Genomic DNA, 11,446 nt, shown 5'->3' with positions numbered 1-11,446 from the left:
ACAATGGGGGAAGTGCCCCAACTGGAGATGTTTCGCTACAGTGCATTGTTTCATATGGTGCCTTGAGTTATCCAGTTTCCACAAGAAAGCTTTATCAATACAGAAACCCACGTGGGTCCTCTCCATTTCGGGGTCAAAGTTGAACTTATCTGTGACATCGTTCCAGAAACAAAATGTACATTCCTCATTAGTTTGCACAGTCATCAGTGTGCTTGTTACAGCTTGTTACCATGCTGCTATTATTTGAGAAGAAACCAATGTTGTGATCTAAACTGCTGACTGTGTGTGTGGTTCATTGCATCAGTGTGGAATATCAACTATCGAGTTGAATCTGTTGCTTCGATCAACCAGCTATAGATTGATTAGCTGTTGTCAATACTACTAGTATACCCCTAATGTGGAACTTTCCCATGTCTAACACTACTGTACAAGTTTGCCTGTCGCTGGCTTTGTAAAAAAATATTTTTTTGGGGGGGGGCTTGTACGTTAATGTCAAGTGTTTCGTGCAAAATGCTGTCTTCAGGCAAGTTTCTTGCATTGGCTTGCTTTCAAATGGAAAAATAAAATACTTGTTTTATATCGACATGGAAGGGAATTACAGCTACATCTGCTTGGCCAGATGCAGCGTACAGTTAAGTTGTAAGCAACAATCACTTGTATAGTTTTACTTAGTTCTGCAATGTTACTGGTTGTTACCTAGATGGCAGTCTTTGACCATTTTTAAAGGGATTCTTATGCACAATGAAATCTTACAAAAAGCATGGCATTGCTCTACATCACATTTATGAACCTGTATTGCTTCCGTTAGTTCTGTTTCTTAGGTTTGCACCAGACACTTATCGTATCAAGATGCAGGCTTGAGTTTTAGGCTTTGTTCATCAATTTTAAAATAAGGCCAAACTAATAGATGTATTTATTTATAATTTGTTATTGATTTTCTGTTGATATGAAATAAGATGGTGGTTCTTGTATTTAGCTTTTATAAAACTTGTTTTAAAAAGTGACTGAGAGAAATGAAAAAGTGTGATCGCTGCTGTGGTATCTAAATAAAAGCCTCTGACCCTTGACTGAACTAGTGTGATCTCCTGATAGGATATACTATGCAATGGCATAGGACTGTAGTTAGTACACACTAAAAAGGTCTGAAGTTTGAAATGTATCATTCAAGAACTTTAGGAATAAGATGTAAGCATACTTCCGGCGCCGACAGAGATGGCCGCCTCGTTTCACGTTCCTAGGAAAAATTGTCAGAACTAGAAGCACAAGCATTTCGCTACACTCGCATTAACATCTTCTAACCATGTGTGTGACAAATACAATTTGATTTATGGTTTGGTAGGTGATTTCATAGTTGCCTTGTGGAAAGCTGTGCTTCGACACCTCTCCAGCTAACTCAACTCTGGGTTTGGTGAGCCATTAAAGACAAAACAATTTCTATACTAAATAAATGAAGCTTTATTCCTCTGATGTCATAGGAAGTACAGAAGAGCATCAGGGACTGTACACATCCACAGGTAAATTCATTATTTTATCAATGATTATTAAGCCTGAGAGCATTTTCTTTTTTTGTAAATCCTTACCTAAATGAGGTATCCCATCCCCCCATTCATAACCACAACTTCTATCATACAGACAATTAAATACATTTATCAGATGCAATTAGGGTTAAGTGTCTTGTTCAAGAGCACATCGGCAGATTTTTTTTTTTTACCTGGTCGGCTCGGGATTCGAACCAGCGACCTTTAGGTTACTGGCCCAACGTTCTAACCGCTAGGCTACCTGCTGGAAAGAGTGCTGTAACAGTCTAGTCTACGTCAGAAAAATCTGGTGCAAAATCAAATCAACCACAAGGTGAGGTGAAATGGCAGTATTCAAGAGCTTAGAAATAAATGGTAGAATAAATACACTGCAGTCAAGACTCATATCTAAAGATACATTTTTAGGTGATGGTAGTAAAATTCTATGGAGTACATAATTAACATAAGATGAGTAGGTTCAGGGCATCATGTTTGTCTGTGCAGTTTCACAACATGTCGAGTATTCCCCATAAGGAAAGATGGTTCCATATTCCAGAACCCTTCAGTGGGTTTCTTTTAGAGTTCCTGACTGTTCCACTGTGGTTCCCTATAGGCACCTACATTAATGCTAGCAGTGCTTTCAACTGGGAAACATGAGGCTTCTGAATCCCACCATGGGCAGGATTATCGATGATTACCAGCAACACAGTCTCTGCTACGTAGAGAAAAGACCATAGACTAACTTTTCAATGTAAAATAGCATCAATGTCGTGGACAAATACAAAACACCCTTCCTCTTCCACACTGTTCACCTCCAGAGAGGCCCACTCTCCTGGGTTTTCACCCCGCCATCGGGGGCCCTCTCCTTGGACAAGGCTCAGTTGGAGCATGGCCGTGCTGCAGAGGGCAGGGTGACCCGCTGCTCGTCCATGCGTTTGGCCTGGGACCTCATGATGAGGCTGAAGAAGTCCTCGTCTGGGACAGTGGGGCCACGTGCCGGGGGAGGGGCACACCGCTGGTCATCCAGACGGGAACCCTGAGAGAGGGATAGGAGAAACTGTTACCTATATGAAAAGGATCAATTTCAATGTAAACACTGAGATGTAATTTTTGCTACAATGTGCCCTGACCTACTAAACACCACCCTAATGAAAAGTGGACTACAGTGGGCTCCAAAACTACTGGCACCCCTGACTGGCAATGCACAAACAATACTTAAAATATAAACAATATCATTATAGAGAAACTCTAAATACCAACATGTGAGACATACTGTACTTTATTCATGTTTCAATGGAACCAACCAAAAGTATTTAATACAAAATAAATTTAACCAAAATCAACGTTTCATAATTATTGGCACTACTCATTTAGTACTTAGTGCAACCACCTCTGGCAAGGATAACAGCATGGATTCTTTTCCTGTAATGTTTGACAAGGTTAAGGAACACATTTGGAAGGATTTTGGACCATTCTTCTATGCAGATCCTTTCAAGATCCTTCACATTCTTGGGTTTGCGCTTATCAACTGCCCTCTTCCACTCAGCCCACAGGTTTTCGATTGGATTGAGGTCTGGCGACAGATGGCCATGGCAGAACATTGATTTTGTTATCACAGAACCATTTGTGTGGATCTTGAGGTATGTTTTGGGTCATTGTCTTGTTGGAAAGTCCACCTATGGCCAAGTCCCAGCCTTCTTGGCAGAGGCAACCAGATTGTCAGACAAAATTGCCTGATACTTGGTTGAATTCATTATGCCATCAATCTTAACCAGTGCCCCTGGACCTCTGGAATTAAAACAGCCCCAAAACATCACTGACCCCCCTCCATATTTCACCGTGGGTATGAGGTGCCTCTCCTTGTATGCATCTCTGTTTCGACGGCAAACATGCCGATGCTGTATCTGACCAAATAGTTCAATTTTGGTCTCATCTGACCAGAGCACCTTCTTCCAGTCATAATTTAAATGACATTTGGTAAACTCCAAGCGCTTGCGTCTGTCTTGGGGTCAGAAAGGGCTTTCTTCTGGCAACCCTTCCAAAGGGCCTGTGGATGTGGAGGTGGCGTCTGATGGTGCTTTTTGAAACCTGGTGACCCCAAGACGCCACCAAGGCCTGCAATTCTTTCACAGTGATTCTTGGGGATTTTGTTGCTTATCTTACCATCCTTCTCCCTATCCTGGGGGGCAAAATGCATTTGCGTCCTCTACCCGTGAGGTTTTCAACTGTTCCATATCTTTTGCATTTTCTAATAATTGCCCTGACAGTGCTCAGTGGTATATTCAATCGTTTGTGGATCTTCTTGTAGCCATTACCAGATTTATGAAGGTCTATGAACTGCCAGTTCTTTTGTTTTCTTCATGGTGTTGGATGACAGCGGGATATTGCATGTGTGTTACCTCATTTTTATACCCTAGTGAAACAGGAAGTGATGTACTGGCTCAATATAGTCCCTTAAGACTTAGATAAACTTAAATAAGTGGAATTTAATTTGTGGTTTAATTTTGTTAGATGTTATTTACAATAATCTTTAAGGGTGCCATTAATTGTGAAACCTTGATTTGGAGGACATTGATTTTTAATTAAATCAATAAATTATTTTGTTTGGTTCCATTGAAACATTAAAGTACAGTATTTCTTACATGTTGGTATTTTGAGTTTCTCTATAATTATATTGTTTATATTTGTTTAAGCATTGTTTGTGCATTGCCAGTCAGGGGTGCCCGTATTGGAGCCCATTGTATTTAATACACACCTGGCACTTGACGAGCATGTTGAAGAAGTCATCGTCAGGCTCAGCGTCATCTGCATTGGCCATCAGGTGGTTGAGGACAGCCTGGCTTTTGTTCTGGTGGACCCGAAGGACGGGCAAACTACCCCCAGCACCTCCACCGTCCTCTAACCGGCAACCCTGGGAACCAGACCCAGAACCCAGGCCTGTTACAGCCGCTGACTCTGACACAGCTGGAGGAGAGAGGGAGGGATCAAAGGCGCATTTTTGCCATGGATTTTGTTGGAAGCAGGTATAAACAGTCATACAAGGTCATATAACAGTGTGTGTTTACTCTTACATTTCCTCATGGCTCTGGCTGGAGAGTCAGAGGAGCTCTTGTCCTGTATGGAACAGCGCTGGTCGTCCATCCTGTTGCTCTGGAAACGACTCAGCAGGTCAAAGAAGCCCTCGTCCCCGAGCATGTCTGGACTGGCCCTCTGAGTGAGAATTAAATACTTTATTATGATCTACAATGAAAAGTGGGGGTAAGCATAATAGCCACACTTTAATAAGCTATAAGTAGTAGAGGTGTAGACGTATTATTGGTAGTAGAGTACTAGTAGTATCAGTAGTAGAGTATAGTAGTGATAGTAGTGTAGTATTGGTAGTAGTAGCAGCATGGTAGAGTAGTAGTAGAGTTTAGTAGTAGTACAGATCAGTAGACTATAGTAGAAGTAGTAGAGGTCAGTAGAGTGTCAGTAAGAGTATCAGTAGAAGTAGTAGTCAGTAGAGTATCAGTAGTTGAAGTAGTCAGTAGAGTATAATATAAGATTATCAGTAGTAGAAGAGTATCAGCAGTAGAGTATAGTAGTAGTAGAATATCAGTGGTAGAGTATAGCAGTAGAGGATAGTAGAAGAGTATCGTAGTAGAGTATCAGGAGTATAGTAGTAGAATTAGTCAGTAGTAGAGTATAGTAGTAGAAGTAGTCAGTAGAGTGTAGTAGTAGAGTATCAGTAGTAGAAGAGTATAGTAGCAGAAGAGAATCAGTAGTAGAGTAGAAGTAGTCAGTAGAGTATCAGTAGTAAAATTAGTCAGAGTATAGTAGAAGAGCATCAGTAGTAGAAGTAGAGTATAGTAGTAGAATAATATCAGTAGTAGAAGTAGTCAGTAGAGTATAGTAGAAGTGTAGTAGAAGAATACCGTAGTAGAGCATAGTAGCAGAAGAGTATCAGTAGTAGAGTGTAGAAGTTGTCAGTAGAGTATATCAGTAGAAGAGTATCAGTAGTGTATAGTAGAAGTAGTCAGTAGAGTATAGTAGTAGAAACGTATAGTAGTAGAAGAATATCAGTAGTGTATAGTAGTAGAAGAGTATAGTAGCAGAAGAGTAGTCAGAGTTTCAGTAGTAGAATTAGTCAGTATAGAAGTAGAAGAGTATCAGTTGAGTATAGTAGAAGAATATCAGTAGTAGAGTATAGTAGTAGACAAATGTCAGTAGTAGACGGATATCAGTAGAATATAGTAGTAGAAGTAGTCAGTAGAGTATAGTAGAAGAGTAGAGTAGTAGAGCATAGTAGCAGAGTATAGTAGTAGAGCATAGTAGCAGAGTATAGTAGTCAGTAGAGTATCAGTGGTCAGTAGAGTATAGTAGTAGAGTATCAGTAGTAGTCAGAGTATAGTGGTAGAAGTGGTCGGTAGACTACCGTAGTAGAAGAGTATCATGAGTATAGTAGAAGTAGTCAGTAGAATACAGTAGTAGAGTATCATTAGTAGAGTATCAGTAGTCAGTAGAGTATAGTAGTAGTCAGAGTATAGTGGTAGAAGTAGTCAGTAGAATACCGTAGTAGAAGAGTATCAGGAGTATAGTAGTAGAAGTAGGCAGTAGAATACAGAAGAGTATCAGTAGTAGAGTATCGGTAGTAGAAGTAGTCAGTAGAGTACCGTAGAAGAGTATCAGTAGTAGAGTATAGTAGTAGACGTAGTCAGTAGGGTATCGTAGTAGAGTATCAGTAGTAGAAGAGTATAGTAGTAGAGTACCAGTAGTAGAAAAGTATAGTAGTAGAGAATAGTAGCAGAAGAGTATCAGTAGTATAGTAGTAGAAGTAGTCAGTAGAATACAGTAGTAGAAGAGTATCAGTAGAAGTAGTCAGTAGTAGAGTGAAGTAGTCAGTAGAGTATCAGTAGTAGAGTATCAGTAGTAGAAGAGTGGCAGTAGTAGAGTATAGTAGTAGAAGAGTATCAGTAGTATAGTATAGTGGTAGACGTAGTCAGTAGAGTATCAGTAGTAGAATATTATCAGGAGTAGAAGAGTATCAGGAGTATAGTAGTAGAAGTAGTCAGGAGTATAGTAGTAGAAGAGTATAGTAGTAGATAGAAGAGTGTCAGTCCTAGAAGAGTATCAGTAGTAGAGCATAGTAGCAGAAGAGTATCGGTAGTATAATAGTAGAAGTAGTCAGTAGAGTATCGTAGTAGAGTATCAGTAGTAGTCAGAGTATAGTGGTAGTAGTCAGTAGAGTATCATGGTAGAAGAGTATCAGTAGTAGAGTATAGTAGTAGAAGAGTATCAGTAGTAGAGTATCAGTAGTAGAGTAGTCAGTAGAGTATCAGTAGTAGTCAGAGTATAGTAGTAGTAGTCAGTAGAGTATCATGGTAGAAGAGTATCAGTAGTAGAGTATAGTAGTAGAAGTAGTCAGTAGTAGAGTATAGTAGTAGAGTATAGTAGTAGAAGTAGTCAGTAGAGTATCGTAGTGGAAGTAGTCAGTAGAGTATCGTAGTGGAAGTAGTCAGTAGAGTATCGTAGTGGAAGTAGTCAGTGGTAGTGTATCAGTAGTAGAAGTAGTCAGTAGAGTATAGCAGAAGAGTATCAGTAGTAGAGTATATTAGTAGAAGAGTATCAGTAGTAGAATATAGTAGTAGAAGAGTATCAGTAGTACAGTAGTAAAAGTAGTCAGTAGATCGTCGTAGTAGAAGAGTATCATGAGTATAGTAGAATAAGTAGTCAGTAGTAGATTATAGTAGTAGAAGTAGTCAGTGGAGTATGGTAGTAGAATAGTATTAGTAGTAGAGCATAGTAGCAGAAGAGTATCAGTAGTAGAAGTAGTCAGAGTATCAGTAGTAAAGTATAGTAGTAGTCCGGATATAGTAGTAGAAGAGTATCAGTAGTAGAAGTAGTCAGTATAGTAGTAGAAGAGTATCAGTAGTAGAAGTAGTCAGAGTATCAGTAGTAAAGTATAGTAGTAGTCCGGATATAGTAGTAGAAGAGTATCAGTAGTAGAAGTAGTCAGTATAGTAGTAGAAGAGTATCAGTAGTAGAGTATAGTAGTAGAAGTAGTCAGTGGAGTATCAGTAGTAAAGTATAGTAGTAGTCTGAATATAGTAGTAGTAGAGTATAGTAGTAGAAGTAGTCAGTAGAGTATAAGTAGTAGTAGTTTCAGAACTAGGAGAATGGTTAACGGCTAAGAGTTACTTTAGGACTAGATAAATCATGTTTTTCCTCTAACCTTCTGTGGTCCCTGTGCGGGGGTCTGTGAGGTGTTACTGGTGTCCTGCAGGACTTTACTGGAGCCCCCAGCCTTGTGCTTCTTGCTCCGCAGACGGCTGACGAAGAACAGCTTAGAGGAGCTCTTAGCCAGGGTGGGTTTAGACTGCTTGGTCAGGATGTCACTGGTCCACTTCTGAGCCTGGAGACAAGAGGGGAGACACACTTTGTGAATACACATCACAAACACCTCAAATAGAGAATTGACGTTATACATACAAAACATTTGAAAGATGCAATGTGTAATTTCACTCATTTCAGGCCAATAGTGCACTTTGAATTGCCACTAAGCCTAGGGAATAGAAAGTTACAGATTGCACCTTTGAACCCAGTAACTTACGTTGATCTTGTCTGGGGTGAGTTTCATAAGCTCCAGGTTTTCCATGCTGTGCCGTCTGCCCATCCTGGGCCTGGCCCCGTGCAGGTTGTAGTCGATGTCCTTGATGGGGTTCTCAGACAGGGTGGAGTCGTTGGTTCTATAGCTCAGCCCCAGGACCATCTGCAGGTCTGACACGTTCATACGGGCTGTGAGCTCTCCACTCCGGTCCCCAGTCTGAAACACACACTAAATTAGGATCGACCTTGCTGTAATCAGATACTTTTTTACATGGATAGGGTTTCTACGACCATGAGTTTTAGCTGACCACAAATGTAGGATTCAGTATAAAATTGTGGTCCTACTCACGAGGTGGGTCTGATGATTAGGGCTGTGGCGGTCACACAATTTCATCAGCCGGTGATTGTCAAGCAAATAACTGTCAGTCTCATGGTAATTGACCGTAATTAGCATCTCCTTGCTTCCTACAAGCCACGGATGCAGACCTTTGGAACATCTACATTTAAAAATAAAATAATAATATAGCCTACACCTTCACAATCAATCCATTATTTATTTTAGACAGGTCTAAAGAAACATGAAATTAAGAAAATGTAGTCCATTTCAGAAGAGCAGAATAGCATACTCTGAGTTGTCCTTATGTTAGGCCCTGATTTGGCTATGCCAAATGGCTGTGGGCTACACTAGTTAATTTAGCAGACAAGATTTGCTTAGAATTCCGTGCCATTATTTTATAGTATGAAGAATACAATTGAACGAAGCTGAACAAAATAGAAAGAGAAGGGCTGCTAAGGTACACAATAGTAGATGTTGGTAGACAGAAGGTGCTCTTTGGTAAAAAGGGTCAATTGGTTATCAAAAAGAATGGAGGACCCAGGCACTCTTCATATAATTAATTACAATGCCTTTATTGGTATGGCATGTTAGATGGAAACAAAAAGTTTTAAAACTCTGCCGCGTTTCGGCTGCATGGCCTTTGTATTATCATTTATTTGAACTCCCTGACAATGTCCTCTCTTGAACAGCTTTTTCCAATCAGCCCTGATTTGAAGATGGAGTGGTTACAAAATTCATTAGACAACACAGAGTAAGCAATACTAAACATATCTACAGTATTTCACTTTTTAATATCTAATCAAAAAAGTAAATTCAAAAGCTAGAACACCTAGAAAGGAAGTTCTAACCTTAAATATGACTGGGCAAAGTACCAAGAAGAGGAAAGCCATCTATTCCATAGAACACAGCAAACAGACAACAGTCCAAAACATAGCTCAGGGCAATAGAGAAAAATGTTCACTAGGTGTTTTAGGGTACTATGGAATAGATGGCTTTCCTATTCAAGGTTGAACTACCTTTCTAGGGGTTCTGATGCGTCTAGCTTGGAGTTACATTTTTGATAACATATCTACAGTATTTCACTTTTTAATGTGTATAGTATTGCATACTAGGTGTTGTCCAATGAATGCTGTAACCACTCCCTCTTCAAATCAGGAATGATTGGAAAAAGCTGCTTAAGAGGACATTGTATTATCATTTCTTTGTACTCTGACGAAGGTCATGCAGCGATAATTATATGAAGAGTGGCTGGGTCCTACTTTCTTTTTTAAAATAGAAAGTGTATTTTCTCCAAACGATTTGAGGAAGTGCGCACATTTGGTAATCTGTGTTGAGCGGTTAACAAAGAAATAGGTACTCCTATATGCTTAATTTAGAGTTATTAATGTAACTTTAGTTGTTCTACAAACAATGGGCTATACGTTTAGATTTTTAATACATTCTAAGCCTGCATGATGAGACTAATGATGACTTGAAAAAAGTAACTTGAAAGGCATGAGCTCTGCTTTGTTTTTTGTGCAGGCTGTACACACTTCATCAGGTCTCTCATTCACAATTTGACAAGCACTTGATAATGCCTTGAATTTCACGGTGGCATCCCCTTTGTGGCCGTAATGCACCCCCAAAAAATCCATGCCTTTTGCGTCCAGTGGCCGTTGTCCCCTTAGCCCAGAGTGCTGCGTTGTGCCCTTCTCCCTGACACGAAACCTTAACCAGCTGCGCGCGTGCACCATCGTGCATAAATATATTTTGTTCCCCCACACCAAACGCGATCACGACACGCAGGTTAAAATAGCAAAACAAACTCTGAACCAATTATATTAATTTGGGGACAGGTCGAAAAGCATTAAACATTTATGTCAATTTAGCTAGTTAGCTTGCACTTGCTAGCTAATTTGTCCTATTTAGCTAGCTTGCTGTTGCTAGCTAATTTGTCCTGAGATATAAACATTGAGTTGTTATTTTACCTGAACTGCACAAGGTCCTCTACTCCACCAATTAATCCACACATAAAACGGTCAACCGAATCGTTTCTAGTCATCTCTTCCTTCCAGGCTTTTTCTTCTCTTGACTTTATATTGCGATTGGCAACTTTCATAAATTAGATGCATTACCGACACTGACATCGTCGTCTTACAGTCACCCACGTGGGTATAGAGATGGCACGTGGGTACCCGCTTCTATAAACCAATGAGATGGGAGAGGCGGGACTTGCAGCGCGATCTGCATCAGAAATATAACTGATTTCTATTTTAGCCCTTGGCAACGCAGACGCTCGTTAGCGCGCGCGAGCAGTGTGTGTGCAATAATTGAATAACATAGATTTCTTAATTTATTTTGCAACACGAGCGGTATGGTCAGCCTGTGAGCGCTGCACACTCCGAAGGACCTCTCACTCACATGGCTCTTCATCACGTGATCGGGTACTTCTCACAGGCTACAAGTGAAGACAGACACATCGGGGACGCAACTGCGCAGTCCTTATCCAATTCCGAGGTGCATATTAAAAGATACTGGAAGAACTGTCCACATTTACTTTAATCAACCAACAAGATATGTATGCCTAACGAACAACAAAAGCACTATGTCAATCTACTATCCCCCATAGTACAAAAGTCAACCTATTCAATAATGTGCGAGAAATAAATATTCCAAACATAGTCTGGGACGGTTGTGGGATGTGATAGATCCCAAATTGAATAATAAACTCAGCAAAAAAAGAAACATCCTCTCACTCTCAACTGTGTTTAATTTCAGCAAACTTAACATGTGCAAATATTTGTATGAACATAACAAGATTCAACAACTAAGACATAAACTGAACAGGTTCCACAGAAATTGAATAATGTGTCCCTGAACAAAGGGGGGGGGGGGGGTCAAAATCAAAAGTAACAGTCAGTATCTGGTGTGGCCACCAGCTACATTAAGTACTACAGTGCATCTCCTCCTAATGGACTGCACCAGATTTTCCAGTTCTTGCTGTGAGATGTTACCCAACTCTTCCACC

The 11,446-nt window shown here is 40.2% G+C and overlaps 1 protein-coding gene across 3 annotated transcripts in view; it reads right to left on the bottom strand.

Moving 5' to 3' along the window:
* Window positions 1–1,437: 1,437 nt before the first annotated feature.
* LOC120056213 (G-protein-signaling modulator 2-like) overlaps window positions 1,438–11,446 on the bottom strand; it is a 34,934-nt gene continuing 24,925 nt past the window's right edge. For all 3 annotated transcript variants that reach the window (XM_039004458.1, XM_039004460.1, XM_039004461.1), the window contains 5 exons: window positions 8,107–8,319; window positions 7,729–7,908; window positions 4,589–4,727; window positions 4,273–4,481; window positions 1,438–2,553 (listed from right to left, as the gene is read on the bottom strand). In XM_039004458.1, the coding sequence (XP_038860386.1) occupies window positions 2,395–2,553; window positions 4,273–4,481; window positions 4,589–4,727; window positions 7,729–7,908; window positions 8,107–8,319 (900 nt within the window). In that variant the 3' untranslated portion in view covers window positions 1,438–2,394. The remainder of the gene's footprint in view (window positions 2,554–4,272; window positions 4,482–4,588; window positions 4,728–7,728; window positions 7,909–8,106; window positions 8,320–11,446) is intronic.

Source organism: Salvelinus namaycush, chromosome 11 (genome assembly GCF_016432855.1).
Source record: "Salvelinus namaycush isolate Seneca chromosome 11, SaNama_1.0, whole genome shotgun sequence".
Lineage (NCBI taxonomy): Eukaryota > Metazoa > Chordata > Actinopteri > Salmoniformes > Salmonidae > Salvelinus > Salvelinus namaycush.
The sequence above is the reverse complement of the archived record's forward strand: the minus strand, read 5'-3'. Positions and strand labels throughout refer to the sequence as shown.